General features: G+C 42.3%; 1 protein-coding gene across 1 annotated transcript in view; it reads left to right on the forward strand.

Annotated features, from left to right (window-relative positions):
• The window catches only part of LOC134606766 (amine oxidase [flavin-containing] A-like), a 105,502-nt gene that overhangs the window by 50,724 nt on the left and 29,199 nt on the right, over window positions 1-25,579 (forward strand). Inside the window, exons 4-9 of the mRNA XM_063450142.1 lie at window positions 301-405; window positions 1,956-2,047; window positions 3,960-4,101; window positions 4,856-5,005; window positions 5,441-5,600; window positions 7,973-8,069. Of these exons, the coding sequence (XP_063306212.1) occupies window positions 301-405; window positions 1,956-2,047; window positions 3,960-4,101; window positions 4,856-5,005; window positions 5,441-5,600; window positions 7,973-8,069 (746 nt within the window). The remainder of the gene's footprint in view (window positions 1-300; window positions 406-1,955; window positions 2,048-3,959; window positions 4,102-4,855; window positions 5,006-5,440; window positions 5,601-7,972; window positions 8,070-25,579) is intronic.

The raw sequence follows: 25,579 nt of genomic DNA on the forward strand, positions 1-25,579 counted from the left end.
AAATGAAACATTCATAAAATTGAAATAAGCATGTTTTTGGTTTTTGTTAGCAGAGATATGCTTTATTGATGGCATTATTTAGTCGCTCTAATGCGTATTGATCTATGCTACTGAATTAAACTGGAGAAGTATTTACTTTTAGCACCTTTTATGTAGTATGTTTATTCTATTTGCAGATCTTCTGTTTATTTTGAATTGTAGATTTCATTTCACTTATCATTTTTTATTCAGTCTTGTTCTCTGTGCAGTTAATCATTAACACTAGTGTATTATTCTTAAAAAGAATTGTGTATTTTACAGGGAAAGACACATGCGTTTCATGGAGCATTCCCACCTTCATGGAATCTATTTGTTATTCTAGATTATAATAATCTTTGGAGAACGATTGACAAATGGGGAGAAGAGGTACAGTTATTTTTATTTCATTGTAACAACAAAATGTCCATGATGCTATAGCTTTACAATGGTAACAGTAGCAGGTGTGCAAACAAAATGTACAATTTCTCATTTTAAATGTTAATCTATTCTCAAAAGTTATTGATAACTTATATAGAAACAAGTTAAAAGCATTCTTTGCACGAATGTATGGACTATGGAAAATCTCCCAAAAAAACTTTAATAAGAACACATCTTACAGCATGCTGTAGTGTTTGTGGTGACAGGAGTGCCGTGAAATTCCCCCTGTTGTAAGGAATCAAACCATTTTAGAATTACCTGTGGTCTCATGGACACTGATAACTGTCTGCATTACTGCTAAACCTGGTGATGCAGGGCTTAGCTCATTGGCAGAGAGAATTAAGCTAATGTGCTAGCAGTGCTAGCCAACATTGCAGGCTTTACTAAGGGGCACTTCTGAGTCTAACTGAGCTGTAGAGGAGACAGGTTGTAGCACCCAGCATACCCCGAGTGAATCCAACCATTATACAATTGTTTGACTCATTATAATTGGAGGTGACAGAGGACTCATGGCACCATAACCACTACAGGACAATGAGTGGTTATGGTTCTTTGAGTGTTCCTTTAATTCCAAAGGAAGCTTAAAGGACCACTCTAGTGCCAGGAAAACATACTCGTTTTCCTGGCACTAGAGTGCCCTGAGGGTGCCCCCACCCTCAGGGACCCACTCCCGCCGGGCTCTGGGGGGAGGAAGGGGTTAAACTTACCTCTTTCTCCAGCGCCGGGCGGGGAGCTTTCCTCCTCCTCCTCTTCTTCCTTGCGACGTCATCGGCTGAATGCGCATGCGCGACAGGAGCCGCGCTCGCATTCAGCCGGTCGCATAGGAAAGCATTCATAATGCTTTCCTATGGACGCTTGCGTGCTCTCACTGTGATTTTCACAGTGAGAAGCACGCAAGCGCCTCTAGCGGCTGTCAGTGAGACAGCCACTAGAGGCTCTGGAGGCTGGCTTAACCCTCAGTATAAACATAGCAGTTTCTCTGAAACTGCTATGTTTATAAAAAACAGGGTAAAAGCTAGCTGGACCTGGCACCCAGACCACTTCATTAAGCTGAAGTGGTCTGGGTGCCTAGAGTGGTCCTTTAAGTCATGATCTTAGCCCATCCATATTTGCAAGTTATGTTCCAGTTAGCACCTTTTCCAGGTCCCTCTGGCACCACTTATCACTCACCATATTGCCAATGTAGAAGCTATGTTTTCATTTTAGCAATGTCAAATGTGGACACCATTCATGAGAGCATCAGCTATATAGACCACAGTAGCAATACTGTGAATGAGGGTCCGGATCACTGGCACTTGAAGGATTGTGGCAAACTTACTAAACAATGGCTTGATACAGAATAAGATGGCCAGCACCGGTAGCCTCCAAGCCCAATAACCACTACAATGGCTTTATTATTGAGATTCTTTAAGCCAATAATGAAGGTCAAATTAATAAAGAAGAAGAATATTATAAGTGCGGAGTTATAGGTTTTTGACTCTTCATATTTCTTTTTTCAGATACCCGTCGATGCTCCGTGGAAGGCACCCCATGCTGCAGAATGGGATCAAATGTCAATGAAAGAGTTTATTGACAACGTTTGCTGGACAAAGTAAACATTTTGCACTATGAGTAAAATTTATTGTTAATTGGATTTTTTTTGCATGAAGGTGATATCAGTAAGAAAGTAAAGGCTTCTCAATAAAATTCAATTAAAGGGATTTTATATTATGCTTAAATATTATCCTGCAGTGGTGTTTTTTGAGGCACAATATGAAGTGATACTGTGTGTGGGCTATATCTTTGGCCTTACACCCACTTAGTCAATCTGATAATTAAGCAAAAATGTTTGTTTTTGAGTAATGTAGTATTTAATCTCCATTCAACTCCTGTCCTCCCCCAGTTTCAAAACAATCCACTGGCCAAGCATTGGACATAGAAACTGGAGAAATCATGTTTCCACACGTATCTCAGAGTTTCCAGATATATATGCAAATGAGCACAGACAGGCATTGTATTTGAGACTTCATACTGCATTTCTGCAGATACCATTAAGTAATGGACACTATTTTAAACAAAGCTTTTTTTTTTTTTTTTTTTTTTTTAAACCAAAGTATGGAATATTACAAGTATTGCCCATGAGTTTGCATTTGGAACCCACCCCTTCCAATGCCTTAATCAAAATTTCACAGTTTGTAGCATGCCATCACATGCAAAGTATAGTTTTCTGAAACACATCAAAACCATTGTTGGAGCCATTTTAGTGTAAGAATTGCTCGCCAGGTAAGTATATTTTTTAATGTAAACAGCTCCTGCGATTGTACATAGAAAGAGCACAGTATTCCTAATCCATGCAATGCACTCTTAAGTAAAACAAACCAATATCAATATTATAAATATGGATGTACACAACATATAAAGCTTACATTAAATTAACTTTTATTTATTTATCAAAATAAAATTAACATACACCACATGTAAAATCATTGTAGTGACAAAGTCTTCCAACAGTTTCAATAGTAACCCATTCAAAAAAAAACTATATAACACAAACACCATCAAAACAACCACCTTCTCTAGATAATATCCATGCTACCTTACATTCACCAATTTCTCAATACTCCAATTCCCTACCATTAACCAGTATCATATGTTAACTATAACCATGCAGGACACTTAAATTTTTATGGATCACTAGTGGCCCATTCTATTTACAAATGTAATGCTATTCGATGGTGTATATTTCAATTGAGTTTCAGTAACCCTTTAATGCATACTGCAATCGGCATCACATGCACAGATCTCTCAGTTCTGTCCAGAAGTGACATTGAAGCTCATTTTTAGTGCCAAATAAAATCATTCCACACGTTCCACAGACCGTGTTTAATTATATGGGCCTTCATTCAAAGGTAGGGTAGAGTGGCAACTATTAAAACCAACATAAACAAGTGGTAAAGTAATAAAAGAACAACTAAAACTTAAACAGGGGATTTCTCGGTTTTCATTTTGTTAAATAAATTGATTCATTTGTTTGCCATCTATAACAGTGAACAGTTTCTATATAAATCCAAAGCCAAACAGAATAACAGTGCCCTAATCTAGTTATCTCTATTTGATACCTACTTTTTAAATAAATACTTTTTAAATAAGTTTATTAACACATGGGTGCCCAAAAGGTAGATCCCCAGATGTTTTAAAACTACAGCTTCCATGATGCTTTGCCATTCTAAAGTCTTTCCAAAGGCATGCAAAGCATCATGGGAGTTGTAGTTCACCCCTGTATTAGCTTATAATGACATGGTGCTTAACATGTCTAAAATTAAAATTATACAGCTGCATTTCTGAAACTGTGATTATTATAGTTTTAATAAGTCAGAATCACACAGTACCTGATTTTTATAACCAAGCAGTAACAAATTCTTAAGAATGGTAAAGTGTCATGTTTTTATGTATGGATTGCATGATCAGCATGTTATGTCAGTGGCTTACCTACAATGCTCACTTAATGTTTTGTGTTTTATTAGGCTTGCAAAGAGGTTTGCTCTACTCTACGTAAATGTGAATGTCACCTCAGAGCCTCAACAGGTTTCTGCTCTTTGGTTCCTGTGGTACACAAAGCTCTGTGGTGGAACAGAACGGATGTTTTCTGTGACGAACGGTGGCCAGGTAGTGGAGTTTCAATTTTTAAAAAAAATTGACGCATGTATGAACTTTCAACTTTTCACTGAAGATGCAAACACATTGGAAACATTTTAGCAAATATCTAGCAATTTCCACGTTCGTCTTTAGCTCAACTAAGAATACTAATGAATAATTCCCAGTAGGTTTCAGTAAGTTGGATGAGTCATTGATTTTGCATTGGTAAATATTTTAGTGTTCCCCAAATCCTACTAGTAAATTTCTTAAAGAAATATTACCACGAGAGGGTGAATGGAACCCAGAAGTGGACCCTTTGTCCACAGTGCCCAAATGGTATCAGCTATAATGATAATGTGATGTAATGCTGGTGCTGAATGGTGTCAGGCCATTAGAATCATGCAGAGAGTGTATCAGCAGTGCTTTGCGCATGGTCTGCTCTGAGTGAGGAAGGCCAGGCAGGCTATCGGTCGGTTCGGCAAACATTCATGCCAGAACGATACACCACCTTCTTTCAGCTGCCTGCCAGCTTATCATTGATTTTTTACTCTTAATTCGTTACTTAAAAGAAGACTATGTGACAAAGCATTGACTGTGAATCTGTCAAACACCTTCATAATATTATTATACAATCATATAAGTGCTGAATTCTTAAAAAAAAAAAAATAAAAAAATGTATTTTTAAAAATTGCATCTCTGTATAATGGCAAATTACAAAGGATGTGAAGTAAATGAGTATACTGAAATAAATAATTTGTAAAATCATATTTATCTTTGGTTTCAGGAAAGAAAGTTTGTAGGAGGATCTGGACAGATAAGTGAGAAACTAATGGATTGTCTCCAAGGACGAGTGAAGTTAGAGAGACCAGTTGTAAGCCTTGACCAATCAGGAGACAAAGTAATCGTGGAAACCTTAAATCATGAAATCTATCAGGTAAATATGGATAAAAGTCTGTCATATCAGATTTTGTATTACATTTTACAGCAAGTACTACTGGTATTCCTAGATGTAAAGTGACAACAAGAATATCATAACTGTAAATAAAACAATTCCAATGACAACCTTCCAATAGTGCAAAGATAATTGGTATTAACTGACTTATAAAGGCAAGTACGCCCTGTGGTTTTCTAGTTACTAGTAAGCTATCTAAGAATGCAAAATATTATTTCATACTGTGTTTAGACCCACTATTATATGGATTAAAGAGAGTGCAGCAGAAAAATACATAGTAAATCATACTAAAATTTTCACAAGTGGGTGGCAGATGAAACTGCTACAGAAAAGTCATTGTGAATTATTATCCTGTAATACGCAATTTAAATTGTTCTTATTACTGCTTGATCTTACTAAGCATGATTTCTATTCTAGGGGAAGTATGTTATCAGTGCCATACCACCAATTCTAACTACAAAGATCCACTTTAAACCACAACTCCCTCCGGTCAGAAACCAGTTAATTCAGCGTCTTCCAATGGGATCTGTTATTAAATGTATGATGTACTACAAGGAAGCCTTCTGGAGGAAAAAGGGTAAGAAATGTGATCACCGTAAACAAATAAATATTCACATTAGTATGTATAGATGCATTTTCTTGTATAGATGCATTTTCTTGTATAATGCTGCATATACAGAGCTTAACCACTCTACTGACAAAGGTGTAACTCATGTACAGATGTACATGATGTTTAAGCCACAACTAGATGAATAATTACAAAAACATAGTATTCAGGGATAAAATATTTCATTTGTGGAGTAGAGAAGTCCCGAATAGTTAGCTGGCGAATAGTTCCTGGCGAACATAGCTTGTTAGCGTTCGCCACAGACGGCAAACATATGCGATGTTCGGTCCGCCCCCTATTTGTCATCATTGAGTAAACTTTGACCCTGTACCTCACAGTCAGCAGACACATTCCAGCCAATCAGCAGCAGACCCTCCCTCCCAGACCCTCCCACCTCCATGACGAATAGGGGGCGGACCGAACATCGCATATGTTCGCCCACCGCGGTGACCGCGAACAAGCTATGTTCGCCGGCGAACAGTTCCCGGCGAACTGTTCGGGACATCTCTAGAGTTCTGTGCAGGGCCGGACTGGGAAAAAAATTCAGCCCAGGCATTTTTGCACCACAGCAGCCCACTGTGGGGAGTGGGGCTAGCGAGTGGGTGTTTTGTCATCAAGTGAGCATGTTGGTTCAATGCGCAGAGCTCTGCGGAAGAACTCTTGCATGAGAAAAAGGCCCTGTATTTGTTATGCACAGCTCAAGCTAATTTATTAACATGCTTGCGCTGTGTTTGCTTGTAACTTGTCTCTGGTGCCTCCATAAGTAGGATACTAGAGGACAAAAGGGCCAGGAAAGAAAATTGTGCCTGTGTTTGTGTATGGGGGCAGATTAAAGAAATATATGTGTTTTTTTAATTATGAAAAGATATTCTTTATGTCCCACTTCTTACCTATGCCCAGACAGGGGAGACCTTGCTGTGTGTGTGAGAGGTGCAGTATGCATGTGTGTGTGTGAGGGCTGCAGTGTGTATGTGTGAATGGTGCAGTGTGGGTAGGGAGGTATTGTGTATGGGGGGGTGGGTAGATTAAAGCAATATATGTGAGTTTTTTTTTTTGTCCCTCCTCCCTTCTTACCTTTGCTCATGGAGTGGAGACCTTGCTGCAATCCCTGATGTTCCTAGTGGGGCTAGGGTTCACTCTTGCGAGATTGGAGCGTTGCCATGGTAACCATAGCAACATGCCAACCTCGCAAGTGGAAGTACCCAACGGAGCTGTAAGCTGGAGCTCCTGGGTACTAATTTCCTTCCTTCCTCCCTCTCCGGCAGCCGCAGCAAAATGCCTTTGGGATGGTGAGGGAGATATTTGATCTCCCCACCTGCCAGGCATGGGACACAGCAGGGCCACGCTTTGATAGTGCAGGGAAGTTCTCTGCCGGCCTCGGCCCCTGACCATCGTGGCCCACCAGGCATTTGGCTGATGGCCAGTCCAGGCCTTATTCTGTGCGTGTTTGATATCTGTCATCAGCACGCAAAGCATGCTGGCAACAGAAAGCTGATGATGGCACATCCTCAGCTCTGTGCTGTCTCAATCCGGTCTCCCAGTCTTTTGTCCCAGTCTAGTGACATAAACAGAGGTGGAACTACCTGAGGGAGAAATGGAGGTGAGTTTTAGCTATTTTCTAGTTTATATTTGGGGTGATACTTAGAAAGCAAGGTTTACTCTGACTAAACATTTTTGGTTGGCGTAAACCTTTAATTTGAGCTCAATTTAAAAGTCTGGTTCTTGCTTTCAAATCTGTACATAATGCTGCTCCCACCTATCTATCCTCCCTTATACACAAGTATGTCCCGTCTAGGCCCTTACGATCTGCTGAAGACTTACGTCTATCTTCTGTCCGTACTCCCACCTCTGATGCTCGCCTTCAAGATTTCTCGAGGGCTGCACCGTTCCTGTGGAACTCGCTTCCCTCCTCCGTTAGATGCTCACCCAGTCTCCACTCCTTCAAAAAATCGTTAAAAACCCACTTCTTCATAAAAGCGTATCAATTAAACTGTTAATAGCTCCCAACTGATTCCTCTTCTGCAACTGTCACTAGTCTAATACTATCCTTACCTTTTGTGTCATTTTACCCCACTCGCTCTAGCATGTAAGCTCATTGAGCAGGGCCCTCAACCCCTCTGTTCCTGTGTGTCCAACTTGTCTGGTTACAACTACATGTCTGTTCGTCCACCCATGGTAAAGCGCTGCGGAATTTGACGGCACTCTATAAATATAATAATAATAATAATAATAATAATAATAATGTGTAGGCTGTATTTTGTTGTATGTATGTTTCAAAGTTTACTGGCATAATAAAAATAAAGATAAAGAACAAAAATATACATTTGACTGTTTCTATTCAGATTACTGTGGAGCTATGTTTATTGCCGACGATAATGCACCTGTTGAGATTACATTAGACGACACCAAGCCTGATGGATCTGTCCCAGCCATTATGGGGTAAGGCATCAAAACATAATAATTTTATGTCACAATGTTATTTGAGAAATGTAAGCAACATAATTACTTTTTTCTGGGAATTTTCAATCCAGTATAATTTATTTTTACATTTCAGCAAAATAGTTTTTTTTCTCTGTATGTGGCCAAGATGCACAAACATGTTTGGTGTTGTTCACTACAATGAGAATAGTGGAGAAATGACAAGAGAACTGCAGATTTTACGCCAAAGTAATTAAAATAGAACAAAATATTAGAATCAGACATTTTTCCAGCACGGTTGTTTTCATATAAAATTTGCGAATACATTTTCAGTTCTACGCAGTTTCTAGGTTTGTGAATAAAGTATGCTGTGTCACTATCACATTGCAAATTTCTTACATTCAGGCTGTGGTTTAGTTAAGTTAACAATGCTCTACGGCAGGGGTGGGCAATCTGCGGCCCTTCAGATGTTTTGGACTACATCTTCCTTGATGCTTTGCTAGCATTATGGCCCTAAGAGCATTATGGGAGATGTAGTCCAAAACATCTGGAGGGCCGCAGATTGCTCACCCCTGCTCTAGGGCATCTAATGTTATTTTTATTTTAACTATGTGCTGTTTCTTTAAAGTTTATGATTCTGTTGCAAAGTCAAATGTTACATCAAATTCAATAGTTCCTTCTTTGTTTTTTATTTTTTTTTGATCATATGATTCATACTAAGCAAATATACTTTTGTGAAGTTATATATTTTTAGCACTCAAATCTATCACATCACTTACATATTAAATTGAATATTCCATAAAATAGATATTTTCTGTTTAGTGCATATAGACATTTGATTACCTTTACATGCAAATAAAAGATAACTCATGTTCCCGCACTCATCAGTTACTTATTGGCGATGCAGTGCCGAGGAAGGCACATATATACATGTTTGATGGTCATGCTCGGCCCTCTCTGGCTTTTGGAGAGAGGTACATAGATTCATAACTAAACGGGTAGAACACCCCATCACCTTCTTGCCCGACACGTACCTCATCCTTGACATGCCTCAGACCTATCCAAGACAATTAACTAAACTGATTATGCACATAGCGCTCACAGCCCAACGTAGTGTTGCCAGGAACTGGAAGTCTATCAATCCCCCATCCTTTCAAGGCCTCCTCGTGGAACTAGATATACAGAGCTCCTATGAGAGGCACTTTCCAAATCTTCCCTCTCCCCCTATTCTTCCTTTCTGTACCCCCACACTGTTTCTTTTTGTCTGAAAAATAATAAAAAAAATTAAATCGAAAAAAATAAATAAAAGATAACTCACAAGGGGTAAGTGTGGTAAAGCACATTGACTAGCTTTACATGTGTTTATTTGATATTCACCAGTTCATGTGACTAATCTCACAATCTTAGTGTTATGCAGCATGTTACACAGAAAATTACTGTCTAAGTTTTAAAAACTAAATTAAAAATGGACTTTATAGATTGTTATTCTAGTAATAACCAAGTGGATGCAGAGATTTGCATGATTTTCTCATTTAAAAACCTCAGTACATCCCATGCACCCACCTATGCTCACAATTATTATTTTTAAAGACATTTAGTTTTTTTTTTAATGAAATTAAATTTGTGGCCTACATGACAGATTATTTATTGATAAATTGCCTTGCCCAGCACTTGTGAAATTATTTCTAACTCTACACCATTGAGTAAAACATTGGAAATCACCTATAACAGGGCTGTCCAACCTGCGGCCCCCAGATGTTGCTGAACTACAACTCCCATGATTCCCTGGCTATCTGTTTTTCATGGGAGTTGTAGTAGCTTAGCAACATCTGGGGGGCCGCAGGTTGGACAGGCCTGACCTATAACTTGTGATAACCATTCTTGTAATCCAGTGTAGTCAAGGCAACTGCAAGTCAAATATTGCAAGTGAAGAGGATAAATAGAAACATTGTTCACATTTCCCTTCTTTTATGTATGCGTTCTTTACGATGAATGCCAGAACAGAGTTTATAACAATGACTGACATGGTTGAGATGGAGGAGCCCGATAGCAGGAGAAAGAGGTGTGAATTTCTACATCAAATTTTATTTTTCACAACTTCCAAGTACATATTTATTAAAAATAGGGATACGTAAACATAATATTAAAAATCTTGAGACATTACAGTTCCCCTTTAAAAGAATAGTTGACTAGTTGTGCCTTTGTATTGGTCTTTATATATAAGATGTGCAATATACCTGTACATTGAGGAGGAAATACATATAGCTTGCAAAAACTGGAGTCAACTCGATTAAGGTTTCCAAATCATTAAAATAACGGATTATATAATAATATAGTTTTCATACAGAGCCTTTCTCCCTGAGGGAACTTAAGGTGGGTAAGTTCTCTCTCTGTGATTTTAGTTGATTTGGCAGTCAGCTAACAGATTTTATTGCTGTTCATAGATGCTTCATTTTATCAACTTTGGCAACAGGAGAGCCAGTGATAAGATGCGAACAATTACCACTGCTCCATTAACCATTATATTGAAGTACAGAAAGTAGGGATCATTTAAAAGGACAGTCTGAGCACCAGTACGCTCAAAATATTTTGCAGCATTCTGCACATTAAGACCCCCTTACTTTTCTCCATTTTAAAAAGCTCTCAGTGAATGTATGGAGCCAGCTATGACACCCATAGCAGTGTCTAGGCTGGACTGCAGGAGAACAAACAGGAGGAACTGGGAGACACGCAGTAAATGTACTGCATGTCTGCCTCTATCTGTGTCCTGCCCCCCTCCCCCATTTCAATGAAACATATATTTAATGTGCCAATTTCAGCTTATAGCTATGCCAGTTATTAAACATGTCCACTTTCCTTAATTACGACAGAGTTTTATTTTACAATGTATACCACTTTAAGTACAGATTGCAAGGTAAACATTACACGCTCTCTGCATCCCTCAAACATTTCTATGTCCCGGATGGCTGGGCTTGGTCTGCATCAGGGCCGTCATCTTGCCTTTATTTCCTGTAGTTGAGGATGCTGGCCAGCTGGGGTGCACTGTTTGCCTATGGTTTGTGCTTGAGCTGGCATCATTAATAAAACTCTTGCAAACTGCAGTTGCATTCTAGAACTTCAGTGATAAAGCCTGCTGGTGCACACAGCACAGACAAACATTACGGTTTCTAAGAATCGTCAATGTTTACCTTTGCTAGTCTGGAGGCCTATAGTGACGATCAGTCAGACAGACAATACAGGCACTACCTCATGAAAATGTTCCATTTTTGAAAGTCTTTCATTGACGTCATCCAACACTGTTGATTCTTCACATACAAAAGCATTGAATTAATTTCCATTGCCGCACATGCTCAGTAGGTCCCCAAGGCTTCTCTATGAGAAGCATTTAAAAGGACCAGAAATCTTCTGTCAGGGTGATTTCAGAAGAAGAGTTTCACCTGTCCGACAGAGACTGCATGGTATTTTTTTTTTTTTTTTTTTAAAGGATTGTCAGTTTTCAAATTTCCAAAAGCCAGGTCCATTCGTAATTTGCAACATTCGTCCTGATGCATTCTGCGTCAACTTTAAAATCAATGGTTTTAGCATTTGAATCACGTAGAAACAATAAGATTTCAGATAATTATAAAGCACCGGTTTTGAAGAAAATCCAGTAGGATGCACTTGCACAAATTATATTAACTTGCTTTTTACAAGCAAAAGGTAAGTAAGTACTATGTGTCCCCTGGCAGCACTTGCTGTAACTATTTAAAGGGACACTCCACTGCTCAAATACAATATTTTTTTCAAATCACTGTTTAGTAGGTAAAATCCCAATTTAAACAATCACAGTCTACTCAATGAGAAGTCTTTGCAAGGCAGGTGCTCTGGGCATTGGCATGCCTCTTGAGATTTGAGCCACTGAGCTGGTCAAACAGGAAGTAACAAGACCGGTTGTCTTATTGACAGCCAAAGGGTGTAACAAGTTTAACAAGGTCAAATTCTATTGAAATCCAATGTAAATAGGAAGCACTTCAGCTAACCGAAAACAAAAAAAAGTATATAGGGCTCAATATGACCTCCATACATCCTGATAAAACAGCTTAACTGGACTTTTTATTTTATTTTATTTTTTTACGTTTTCAGTTCGGGTGCTTTGCTTTGCAAAAAAAGAATGAACCTAAAGAACTAACCAGATTTAACCTTTGAAGCAGTAACTGAGTGGGAAATAAGGTAAAGGGACACTATAGGCACCCAGACCACTTCAGCTCATTAAAGTGGTCTGGGTGCATAGTCCCAGGTATGACTTAAAGGTAGGCAGACAATGTAATAGAGCAGCAGGAAATGCTAGCAGAATGCTTGGTTGTATAGGGAGAGGTATTAGCAGTAGAAAGAGGGAAGTGCTCATGCCATTGTACAGAACACTGGTGAGACCTCACTTGGAGTACTGTACACAGTACTGGAGACCCTATCTTCAGAAGGATATTGATACCTTAGAGAGAGTTCAAAGAAGGGCTACTAAACTGGTTCATGGATTGCAGGATAAAACTTACCAGGAAAGGTTAAAGGATCTTAACATGTATAGCTTGGAGGAAAGACGAGACAGGGGGGATATGATAGAAACATTTAAATACATAAAGGGAATCAACACAGTAAAGGAGGAGACTATATTTAAAAGAAGAAAAACTACCACAACAAGAGGACATAGTCTTAAATTAGAGGGACAAAGGTTTAAAAATAATATCAGGAAGTATTACTTTACTGAGAGGGTAGTGGATGCATGGAATAGCCTTCCAGCTGAAGTGGTAGAGATTAACACAGTAAAGGAGTTTAAGCATGCGTGGGATAGGCATAAGGCTATCCTAACTATAAGATAAGGCCAGGGACTAATGAAAGTATTTAGAAAACTGGGCAGACTAGATGGGCCGAATGGTTCTTATCTGCCGTCACATTCTATGTTTCTATGTTTCTATGTTACCATAACCCTGCAAAGGTTATAATTTCAGTTTTCAATAAACTCCAGTAATTACCTTTGAGAGTTCGCGAAAAGAAGAGTGACTAGGAGGTCAAACTAGTATTGACCCGATAGTCAGAGAGTGGACTACATGGGTAAGGAAAAGGGGGGTAACCCCATATATTATTCAAACAAAAAAAGAGAAGCAGATACCCGTGTTACTGTGTGATAGAAAAAAGGCCCCAAAGAAACTTCAAGTGCCTAATTACAACGCATAGACACAGGTCTTACCCAAGTGCAATAATCAGCTCAAAAAATGGGCAAATAGCTAAAAGAGAGGAACATGGAAAAACCTGTATTACATCATCCGACAATAAAAGAAAACTGTGCAAAAATACACACCGTGAAAGAAATTGTGCAAAGTGTGTTCGTGGTTAAAAAGGGGGATCTAACGGAGCTTACTAGCAACGATCCAAATACTGACTGTTTTAAAGGATACAATATAGATATGAATGTGAACCGATATGCAGGGCCGTCTTTAATACTGATTGGACCATGGGCAAACATTTGCTTGGGCCCCCTGGACCCCGTCGTCCCCTCCCTGGCATGCAATCAAGCCACCCACCCCAACGCAGAGGCGGACATAAAGTAGCGAGGGCTCTGGTGCATGAATTATTTTGGGCAAGAGGGGGCAAAAGGTAGATCCCCATCTGTCGTGCAACTCCAACAATGCTTTGATAGCTGGGGCTCTACCATTTTCCCATGCATACAGGGTTGTATTTAGCACTGAGCAGTATTTGTGTGGAGATGGCATTTTTAATGTAAGGATGCATTTATGTGTAGTGTTGGTTTATGAATGCACTGGTGTGTTTATATATAAATTTGTTGTTTAAAAAAAGAGGTGTGTTTATATGTAGTGTTGAAGCTTGAATGCAGGTGTGTATTTCCTTGTAGTGTTGGCGTTTGAATGCTGAGATATATGCACATATACACATGCACTGCCACAAGAACACACACACACACACCGTGATACACATACACACACACAGAAACACTTGCAGATACACAGATATACACAATCATACAGATGCAGCTATACAGACACATTTACACACTGACACACACACATACAGACACACATGCAGACACACAGATGCACACACATGTAGATACACTGAAAATATACAGATACCAGACACACACAATGACAACACACAGACACACATATACATAACCTGACAAATGCAGATACAAACACTGACACACATGCAGATACACACATTGGCTACATACAGATACATACCCTGATACACACACACACAAACTGACACACACACTGACAACATACAGATACACACACAAACAGATATACTGACACACACAGACACACTATGACAGACATACTGACACTGTGACAGACATACTGACACACACACAGACATACATACGGACACACACACAGACAAACTGACACACAGACATACTGACACACACATACATACATACCAACACACACAGAGACGTACTAATACACACACAGACATACTGATACACACACAGACATACATACACACACACACACACAGACATACATACTGACACACACAGAGACATACTGACACACACACACAGACATACATACTGACACACACAGACATACTGACACACACAGACATACTGACACACACACAGCCATACATACTGACACACACAGACATACATACACACACAGACATACTGAAAAACACACAGACATACTGACACACACAGACATACATACGGACACACACAGACATACTGACACACACACAGACATACTGACACACACAGACATACTGACACACACAGACATACATACTGACACACACACAGACATACATACTGACACACACACAGACATACTGACACACACAGACATACATACTGACACACACAGACATACATTATTATACGAAGAAAATGAAAAAGAATTAACCTAGGGCCAAAATTTAGATATCACAAGGTAGAGGGCACAAAAAAGGGGGGTAACCCCTAAATGGTGAATATCATAGAGAATAAACAAAAAAAAAATGCCATTCTACCTGTGTATGATTTACTGAGAAGATTATAGGCTTAAAAAGTAACTTTTAATAAATAAATCTAAAATAAAAATATATTAAAGAAAAATCATATGAACAACAGGAGTGGGTGGAGACTATACAGTGAGTAAAACTCTGACTACTTATACAAGCTGTAAAAGTGTATACATAACACTAATGCTGAAGCAATACTGTTTTGCTACAATATAACATCAGTGTATTCCCAAGTAATAGAATAGAATTCCCAAGTAATACTATATTATATATCACTAATAGCTGTAACAAGATAAGACGACTGCTAAACCAGTGCTGTCAATAGTTAAAAGATTTATGGATAAGTAAATCCCTACATGATAGTACAATTAACGACATGGGTTAGCTCCACATACAATAATTGATAATGTTCTATGGTGCTTAACCTCAGAAAGATCCAAGATAATGGTTCAGCTAAGACAGATTTCTGACAGACGGCGATTAGCCAGTTAAATATCACAAAAGCTGCCTAGATCATAGCAGCGTATTGATAATAAATAAATAAAGGTTGCTGTCAAGCAGTAAAGTGTAAAATAAGGGGTTGCTGACCTGGCTCCGTTTTTTCTGCAAGATACCTAGCAGTATATTCTAGTGTAACAATGACTGCCTGCACTGAGTTATCTTGTGCTTTACCACAGTGGAGCACAAAGTACCAGCTCACCTGTAAAGGACTGCTGACAGTCAGCAGTTAACCGGTTAAAAGTCACACAAGTTGCCTAAGTGCTAGCTGCATCTAAATAATAGGTCAAGGTATAAAGAGAGGGTTTGCAAACAGTTTTGAACAGGTTGCCTAGGTAATAGAAAATATACAGACAGTGACAGAGGAAGGCGTATAGAATAAAGATTCCTGAGTCTTGTGCCTTCGAGGGCACCCCTTAATAAAATGCCTGGTCTTATCAATGCTCCCCCTCCTCACTGGATGCTGGCTCAGCCTCCCACGCGGCCCAATGTCTTTGAGGTGGGAGGAAGTGATTTGCGGACGTCACTTCCTCCCATGCAGCCGTTAAGCAAGGGGCCCGGTCGCGCTGTTAAAGGGCCACAGTGCCGACCGGACCCCTGCTGAAACATGCTCACCGGGTGGCCATAAGTGTATGGGTCACCCGGTGGACCCCCTTAGTGTGCGGGCCCGGTGCATTTTTTTTTCATGTGGGCAGCGGGGCCACGGGGCAGCTGCTTTGGGCCCTCCAGGAGTAACTGGGCCCGGGGCAGCTGCCCCGTTTGCCTTGCGTTAAAGACAGCCATACCGATATGCATCTACAGAAAAAGTAGTATGACATATACCGTAAATACATGTCTAGTTAAAACTGAGAATGCATCAAATACAGTATATAATATAAAGGCAGTCTAGTGGATCGAAATGGTCCCTGCTCTAAAAAAAATAGTAGTAAAGCACTGTCCAGTGTCTATAAACCCTGAACACTAGTGCAGAGCGGGTAAGAAATGGGCCAAAGTAGGGTTCCCATATAGCACAGTGAGATTATATTTATGTCGAACTGCACAGTAGAATGACATAAGGTCCTGGTGGATAAACGTCAGTACAGTTCCCCAAGGCAATTAATATTACACTGTAAACTAGAGCTATCAGCTGACAAAGATGTTATGTCAGATGTGACATAAAACTCCAGCATAAAGTAACAGTGTTACTGACAGAATCAAAATAGAGATATAGCACAATAATGTAACAACGTGTCTGGGAAATTAAACAGATCCTATTTCACAATTATGACACTTTGAACTGTGCTGTAAAGTAGAATTCTGTCAGTAATAGCACTGCTAGTCAGCCAGTTAAATATACTGACACTGCTGTATAAGGTAAAAAGGAGACAGAGAACAGGTTTATCTACCAAAGTCCAAAGGTCAAATATACTAGGCTAGTAGAAAAACAGAGATGTAGCTCTTGTGACACCTAAATAGTATGGGGAATCTGTAAAGACCAAAATCTATCACATAATAATGCAAATCAGTCTCAAAGTATCTGGGAATCAAAAAAGTCGATATAGTTTCCCAATTAGATACTTAGTACTGTGCCCCAAGTTAAACAGATCCCATCAAGTACAACAGTGCGGTTTGTTATTAAATTCGGCTGTCCAATCAGCTGTTTACTGCAGGCAACAGATATTACCCACTCTGCTAAGTAACCCAGTGATCCCTTATGGAGAGTCAATCCCCAAGGGTACAATAAAGATTATAGGGAAGCTACAATATAATGCTCATCTAACTAAGTAAGGCTCCTTTTAGAATCCCTGTTAAAATAAAATGCAGCTAGAGAGCGGAATGACACAGCTCAACGCGTTTCGGCTCTTTGTTGCGCCTTTTTGATGCATTTGATGCATTCTCAGTTTCAACTAGACATGTATTTACAGTTGCAAGAAAAGGCATGTGAACCCTTTGGAATGATATGGATTTCTGCACAAATTGGTCATAAAATGTGATCTGATCATCATCTAAGTCACAACAATAGACAATCACAGTCTGCTTAAACTAATAACACACAAAGAATGAAATGTTGCCATGTTTTTATTGAACACACCATGTAAACATTCACAGTGCAGGTGGAAAACATACGTGAACCCCTAGACTAATGACATCTCCAAGAGCTAATTGGAGTGAGATGTCAGCCACCTGGAGTCCAATCAATGAGATGAGATTGGAGGTGTTGGTTACAGCTGCCCTGCCCTATAAAAAACACACTCCAGTTCTGGGTTTGCTTTTCACAAGAAGCATTGCCTGATGTGAATGATGCTTCGCACAAAAGAGCTCTCAGAAGACCTACGATTAAGAATTGTTGACTTGCATATAGCTGGAAAGGGTTATAAAAGTATCTCCAAAAGCCTTGCTGTTCATCAGTCCACGGTAAGACAAATTGACTATAAATGGAGAAAGTTCTGCACTGCTGCTACTCTCCCTAGGAGTGGCCGTCCTGTAAAGATGACTGCAAGAGCACAGCGCAGACTGCTCAATGAGGTGAAGAAGAATCCTAGAGTGTCAGCTAAAGACTTACAAAAGTCACTGGCAAATGCTAACATCCCTGTTAGCGAATCTACAATACGTAAAACACTAAACAAGAATGGATTTCATGGGAGGATACCATGGGAGGAAGCCACTGCTGTCCAAACAAAACATTGCTGCACATTTACAGTTTGCACAAGAGCACCTGGATGTTCCACAGCAGTACTGGCAAAATATTCTGTGGACAGATGAAACCAAAGTTGAGTTGTTTGGAAGAAACACACAACACTATGTGTGGCGAAAAAGAGGCACAGCGCACCAACATCAAAACCTCATCCCAACTGTGAAGTATGGTGGTGGGGGCATCATGGTTTGGGGCTGCTTTGCTGCGTCAGGGCCTGGACGGATTGCTATCATCGAAGGAAAAATGAATTCCCAAGTTTATCAAGACATTTTGCAGGAGAACCTAAGGCCATCTGTCTACCAGCTGAAGCTCAACAGAAGATGGGTGTTGCAACAGGACAATGACCCAAAGCATAGAAGTAAATCAACAACAGAATGGCTTAAACAGAAGAAAATATGCCTTCTGAAGTGGCCCAGTCCTGACCTCAACCCGATTGAGATGCTGTGGCATGACCTCAAGAAAGCGATTCACACCAGACATCCCAAGAATATTGCTGAACTGAAACAGTTCTGTAAAGAGGAATGGTCAAGAATTACTGACCATTGTGCACGTCTGATCTGCAACTACAGGAAACGTTTGGTTGAAGTTATTGCTGCCAAAGGAGGTTCAACCAGTTATTAAATCCAAGGGTTCACATACTTTTTCCACCTGCACTGTGAATGTTTACATGGTGTGTTCAATAAAAACATGGCAACATTTCATTCTTTGTGTGTTATTAGTTTAAGCAGACTGTGATTGTCTATTGTTGTGACTTAGATGATGATCAGATCACATTTTATGACCAATTTGTGCAGAAATCCATATCATTCCAAAAGGTTCACATACTTTTTCTTGCAACTGTATATGTCATACTTTTTCTGTAGATGCATATCGGTTCACATTCATATCTATGTTGTATCATTTAAAAAAGTATTTGGATCGTTGCTAGTAAGCTCCGTTAGATCACCCTTTTTAACCACGAACACACTTTGCACGATTTCTTTCTTTTGGTAATGCATGAAGACATCCAGCTTCATGTAAAACCCCATGGGAAAGCATTATACATACTAAAATACTAATGTGAACGTGGCCATTGCTGTGCATGTGCATTAGGTCTCTCCTGCCGGCTGGCGCAGGGCCGTTTGAAGGAATTTGGGGGCCCCAAGCAAAACGGACATGGAGGCCCCCACATGCACGCTCAAGGTCTGGGCCCCCCGGCGCCTGCACCCGGGTCCTCCCAGTGTCTGCAGGGCCGGTGCAAGGATTTTTGCCGCCCTAGGCAAAAGTAAAGTTTGCCGCCCCCCATGTGACATCACAGTGCCCCACCCATATGATCTGCCATGTTAACTAACACAGTGCTGCAGTGCCGCCGTGTTTACAATAAAAGGCCTGCAGGGACAGGCTATAGACACCAGAACCACTACATTAAGCTGCAGTGGTTTTGGGGACTATAGTGTCCCTTTAATGTGAGGTAAATTAGAGATTAGTGCCACGAATAATATACTAGATTGCCTACTTACAACCAGATGAGGATGATGATGGGCTTCAGCTGCCGTCTGGCTCCACTGGTACTGGTGTAGAACAGGCTCTCTGGAGGCGGTTTGTAACTGTGGTCACAAAAATCAATGTTCTGGGAGCAGCTCCATTTTTTGAGGGCCATTTACACAGCTCAAGGTCTGGGTCCCAGGGTCCACCTTCATGTTCCACCAATGAGTTTGTTCACAGGGGTGTGTGTGTGTGGGGGGGGGGGGGGGGGGTATGTCCTGATGTGTGTAAGGAATGCATTGTGTGAATCTGTGTTTGTATGTGTAAGGGCTGCAAGGTGAGTTTGTGTATGTATGGGATGCAGTGTGTGTGTCTGTAAGGCAGTGTTTCCCAACCCAGTCCTCAAGGCACACCTACCAGTCCAGGATTTAAGGATTACCCAGTTTTGTCTAAGGGGTTTTTAGAAAAAAAAGAAAAAACACCTTAGACACAACTGGGTCACCCCTAAATCCTGGACTGGTAGGTGTGTCTTGAGGACTGGGTTGGGAAACACTGCTGTAAGGGATGCACTGAGTGTGTGGAAGGGGTGCATTGTGTGTTGCTGTGTGTAAGGGATGCATTGCTTGTGTATGTGTGTCTGTGTGTAATGCATTGTGTGTTTTTCTGTGTGCAAGGGGTGCATTGTGTGTGTGTGTGATGGATGTCAATCTCTCCCCCTACCCCCGTCAATTTCCTTCTTCTCCCCCTCTCCAATTTCCTTCTTCTCCCCCTCCCTCTCATTGCCTTCTCCCCCCTCAAATTTCCTTCTTCTCCCCCTCCCTCTCATTTCCTTCCTTCTCCCCTGTAAGGAAACCAAGTTTAGACAAACCGCGTTCGGTAGTTTCCTCCCGAAAGGTCAGAGTCTAAGGTAGTGCGAGCTTGCTTCGATAGTTACAGGAACCGAAATCCATACGGAATAAAACAGCTGCATAAGATAATTCCCTTGTTACAGCATACGAATTCCAAATAACAGTCAGAGTCCAGGTTCAGGATACAAGTAGAACTAACGTTTATTCACACACATGGCTTTTTATGCAGGTCCCCATGCAAGGGGACATCCCACAGGGAGGAGTAACATTTATCCAATCCCGAACAGTAAAAATATAAAACACACCCAATACAAACAGGCAGTTCCCTCCCCTAGTCCTGGAGATAATCAGGTCTGATATAGTAACAACCTAATTATCTCCAGGCTGAAAATTCACTATTTTCCCCAATTTCTGGAACACCCCTTTATACCTGGGGTATCCCCACAAATACTATATCCCCTGATAGCCCCGATCCGGGTGACCAACATATCCAAATTTCACCCAGATCGGTTCAGGGGTTCGCAAAAAGTATGGAAGTCCTTTGTGACCGGTTCACTGTGGGCGGACTGCCCAAAATAGTTCCAGAGGTTCGTGTGGTTTTGCCGGTCACTTCAGAAAAAGGGAAAAAATGCATAAAAGTACCGAATGAATTCCCCTGGCTCCTAGCAGCGATTGTTCCCCTCATTCGTGTGCATATTTGTACCGAATAGCGCTCTCCTAGCTAATCGGTATCACTAGTTCCAGCGTTCGTATGATTGAGACCGGTGTTATAGAAGTCGAGTGTCCGATTTTAGTTCCAGACACTCGACGGCCAAGTCCCGCTGCCTTTGTTTGGCGAAAAAAAGATGGCCGCGGTTTTCTCTGCCACGTGGCGTTCGGCAGTACGAACGCTGACCGCACACATAGAGGGTGAAAGTGATGCCGGCTTTGAAGTTAAGTGAGCCAGGGGTGGTCTCTGTTCGGCAGTCCCATCTGCCGAATGAAAAATACACAAAAAACAAGAACTATGCAACAAAATATCGAATAATATAGTCATTTCTTCACACTGCTCCCCTATAAGTCCATAGGTCGGCATACCCGCCTAGACCCTGTCGGGTTGGCTTGGGGATGTCCGAGAAAAGTAGCGGTTTAGGAGTCCAGTTCGGTCTGGCGTGACAGGCCATCCGCATTACCATTTTGTTTTCCGGGCCGGTACTGCATAGTGAAATTATAAGGTTGAAGGGCTAGGCTCCACCGTAATAGCCTGGGATTGTCTCCAGCTACCCGGTTAAGCCATACCAGGGGGTTGTGGTCCGTCATAAGGGTAAATGCCCGCCCATACAAATAGGGCTGTAGCTTCTTGAGTGCCCACACGAGGGCCAAACATTCTTTTTCTACGGTGGCATAGCTGACTTCTCGGGGTAACAGTTTACGGCTGAGGTATGCCACCGGGTGTTCCATGCCGTCTGTGCCCACTTGGCTTAGCACGGCTCCCAGTCCGAACATGGAGGCATCTGTGTGTACAAGAAATTGTTTAGTGTAGTCGGGTGCTGCCAACACAGGAGCCTCACTCAATGCCGCTTTAAGCTTCTGGAAAGCGTCCGTGCACTCTGAGGTCCAGGAAACCTGTTTGGGGAGGGCCTTTTTGGTAAGGTCGGTGAGGGGTTTGGCCAGGGCGCTGTACTCTGGGACAAACTTTCTATAATAACCGGCCGTCCCTAAGAAAGCTAGTACCTGGGTTTTGGTCCGAGGTTGGGGCCAGTTCGCTATGGCCTCTACCTTAGCTGGCTCTGGACGCTGTCTACCGGAGCCCACCCTGTGGCCGAGATACTGTACCTCGGCCAGACCTACGTGACATTTGTCGGGTTTTAACGTGAGCCCTGCGAGGTGGATTCGTTGGAGTACCCTGGACACATGGCCCAGATGGTCTCCCCATGTGCGGCTGTAGACGGCAATATCGTCTAGATACGCGCATGCGAAGTCCTGAAACCCCTCCAGGAGCCTATCGGCCATCCTCTGAAAGGTAGCCGGGGCATTCTTCATCCCAAAGGGCATAACCTTGAATTGGTATAGCCCGAAAGGGGTGACGAATGCCGACTTGGGGATGGCCGCAGGCTCCAAGGGGATCTGCCAATAACCTTTGCACAGGTCCAGGGTAGTCAAGTAGTTCCCCCCCGCCATACGGTCTAAGAGCTCATCTATTCTGGGCATGGGGTAGGCGTCTGTTATGGTACGATCGTTAAGCCTCCGATAGTCTACACAGAAGCGCGTGGTGCCGTCGCGCTTCGGTACTAGTACTACCGGGGAGGCCCAAGGACTTTGCGAGGGTTCTATTACCCCTAACTGTAACATATCCCTTAACTCGGTGAGCATACTCTCACGCACTGCTTCCGGGATCCGATATGGTTGTTGCCGCAGTGGCGTCTCTCCCTGGGTTTCCACGCGGTGTACCGCAGCGGAGGTATAGCCTGGGGTGGCTGAAAACATCTCTTGGTATCTCTGCAGCAGTTGCGTGGCCTCACCTTTCTCTAGGGGGTTTAAATTTTGACCCAAGCTTACTTGGTCAATAGTACAGGGAGCGGTGTCTAGTAAATCGGGGAGGGGTAGTCCCTCACTATCTTCTGTGGCGGGCGCACACACGGCGCCCACATCCTCTGTTCTCTCAAAGTATGGTTTGAGCATATTCACATGGAAGGCTTTGGTCAGCCTTTCATCTGAGCATTTGCTCACGATGTAGGTGGTCTCGCTAACCCGTTCGACTACCTTAAATGGTCCCTGCCATGCGGCTTGGAGCTTATCCTTTTTAACTGGCCTCAAAGCTAACACCTTCTGCCCTAAGTCTAGTACTCTATCTTGGGCTCCCCTATCGTACCATTTCCTCTGGTCCTCCTGGGCCGTCTGCAGGTTCTCCCGAACCGATGCGGTGAGCGCCCGCAGACGGTCCCGGAACTCCAGGACATACTGGACGATAGGGACTCCCCCCTCGTCTGTATTGCCCTCCCAGTGCTCCCGTACGAGCTCCAGTGGGCCCCGAACTTTTCTCCCGTACAGGAGTTCGAAGGGGGAAAACCCAGTGGAGGCCTGGGGCACCTCACGGTAGGCAAACAGAAGGTGGGGGAGGAATTTTTCCCAGTTCTTGTGGGACTCCGTAAAGGTTTTTAGCATCTGTTTTAGAGTGCCATTGAAACGTTCACAGAGCCCGTTAGTCTGGGGATGGTACGGGGCGCTGAACAGGGGTTTCACTCCACAGCTCTGCCACAATTGTTGTGTCAGGGTAGCCGTGAACTGAGTTCCCCGATCGGATAGGATCTCTTGTGGGAAACCTACTCGGGTGAATATCTGAATAAGGGCTTCGGCCACGGTCTCTGCCTCTATATTGGTGAGGGCGACTGCCTCCGGGTATCTAGTGGCGTAGTCGACCACGGTTAATATGAACTTTTTGCCCGACTGGCTGGGTCGGCTGAGGGGTCCTATTAAATCTACCGCTACTCGGTGAAAGGGCTGTTCTATAATGGGCAATGGGTGAAGTTTGGCCTTCCGAAGGTCTCCCCTTTTTCCTACCCTTTGGCAGACGTCGCACGTCCTGCAGTAATACTTGAGGTCCTGGGTGACCCTGGGCCAGAAGAAGGTTTGGGTTAACCTGTCTCTTGTCTTTTTGACCCCTAAATGTCCTGCTAGGGGAATGTCATGACTGAGTTTTAACAACTCAGCCCGGAATTTACGGGGTACAATTAACTGTCTTTTGATGACCTGGGTGGCCCCCTGTCCCACCCCCTCGGTCACTCTATACAGCAATCCCTTATACCACTCAAACTTTTCGTGCGGGTTGTTCCCTGGGGTAACGGCCGCGGTCTTCCTATAACCCTCTAATGTGGGGTCGGTACGCTGCTCTTGTTCAAACCCCTGGGGGGTATCCCAGAAAGGAAAGGGAGGATCGGGTAAGGGGGGTATTTCGACTCTTACCTGGTTTTCCTCAGAGTGCAGCGGAGCTTCCAGTCTGGCTTGAGCTCGGGTGGTAAGAATAGAGCCATCCTGCTCCTATATTCCCTGGAAAACTCGGATTCCTCCTCCTCCCTCGGAGGTGCTGTAGCAGCTGCGACTCTGTCTCCTTCCATTTTCCTGATTTCCTTTGTAGATAGGGTCGCTGTACGGATACTAGCGTTGCCCTCAATTTGTAATCCAGAAATGGTGTTGTCTGTAGCTGTCCCTCTGGTTGTAGGAACGATCCCGCCGCTTGCCACCAATTGTAAGGAAACCAAGTTTAGACAAACCGCGTTCGGTAGTTTCCTCCCGAAAGGTCAGAGTCTAAGGTAGTGCGAGCTTGCTTCGATAGTTACAGGAACCGAAATCCATACGGAATAAAACAGCTGCATAAGATAATTCCCTTGTTACAGCATACGAATTCCAAATAACAGTCAGAGTCCAGGTTCAGGATACAAGTAGAACTAACGTTTATTCACACACATGGCTTTTTATGCAGGTCCCCATGCAAGGGGACATCCCACAGGGAGGAGTAACATTTATCCAATCCCGAACAGTAAAAATATAAAACACACCCAATACAAACAGGCAGTTCCCTCCCCTAGTCCTGGAGATAATCAGGTCTGATATAGTAACAACCTAATTATCTCCAGGCTGAAAATTCACTATTTTCCCCAATTTCTGGAACACCCCTTTATACCTGGGGTATCCCCACAAATACTATATCCCCTGATAGCCCCGATCCGGGTGACCAACATATCCAAATTTCACCCGGATCGGTTCAGGGGTTCGCAAAAAGTATGGAAGTCCTTTGTGACCGGTTCACTGTGGGCGGACTGCCCAAAATAGTTCCAGAGGTTCGTGTGGTTTTGCCGGTCACTTCAGAAAAAGGGAAAAAATGCATAAAAGTACCGAATGAATTCCCCTGGCTCCTAGCAGCGATTGTTCCCCTCATTCGTGTGCATATTTGTACCGAATAGCGCTCTCCTAGCTAATCGGTATCACTAGTTCCAGCGTTCGTATGATTGAGACCGGTGTTATAGAAGTTGAGTGTCCGATTTTAGTTCCAGACACTCGACGACCAA

The sequence above is a fragment of the Pelobates fuscus genome, chromosome 1 (genome assembly GCF_036172605.1).
Source record: "Pelobates fuscus isolate aPelFus1 chromosome 1, aPelFus1.pri, whole genome shotgun sequence".
Taxonomy (NCBI): domain Eukaryota; kingdom Metazoa; phylum Chordata; class Amphibia; order Anura; family Pelobatidae; genus Pelobates; species Pelobates fuscus.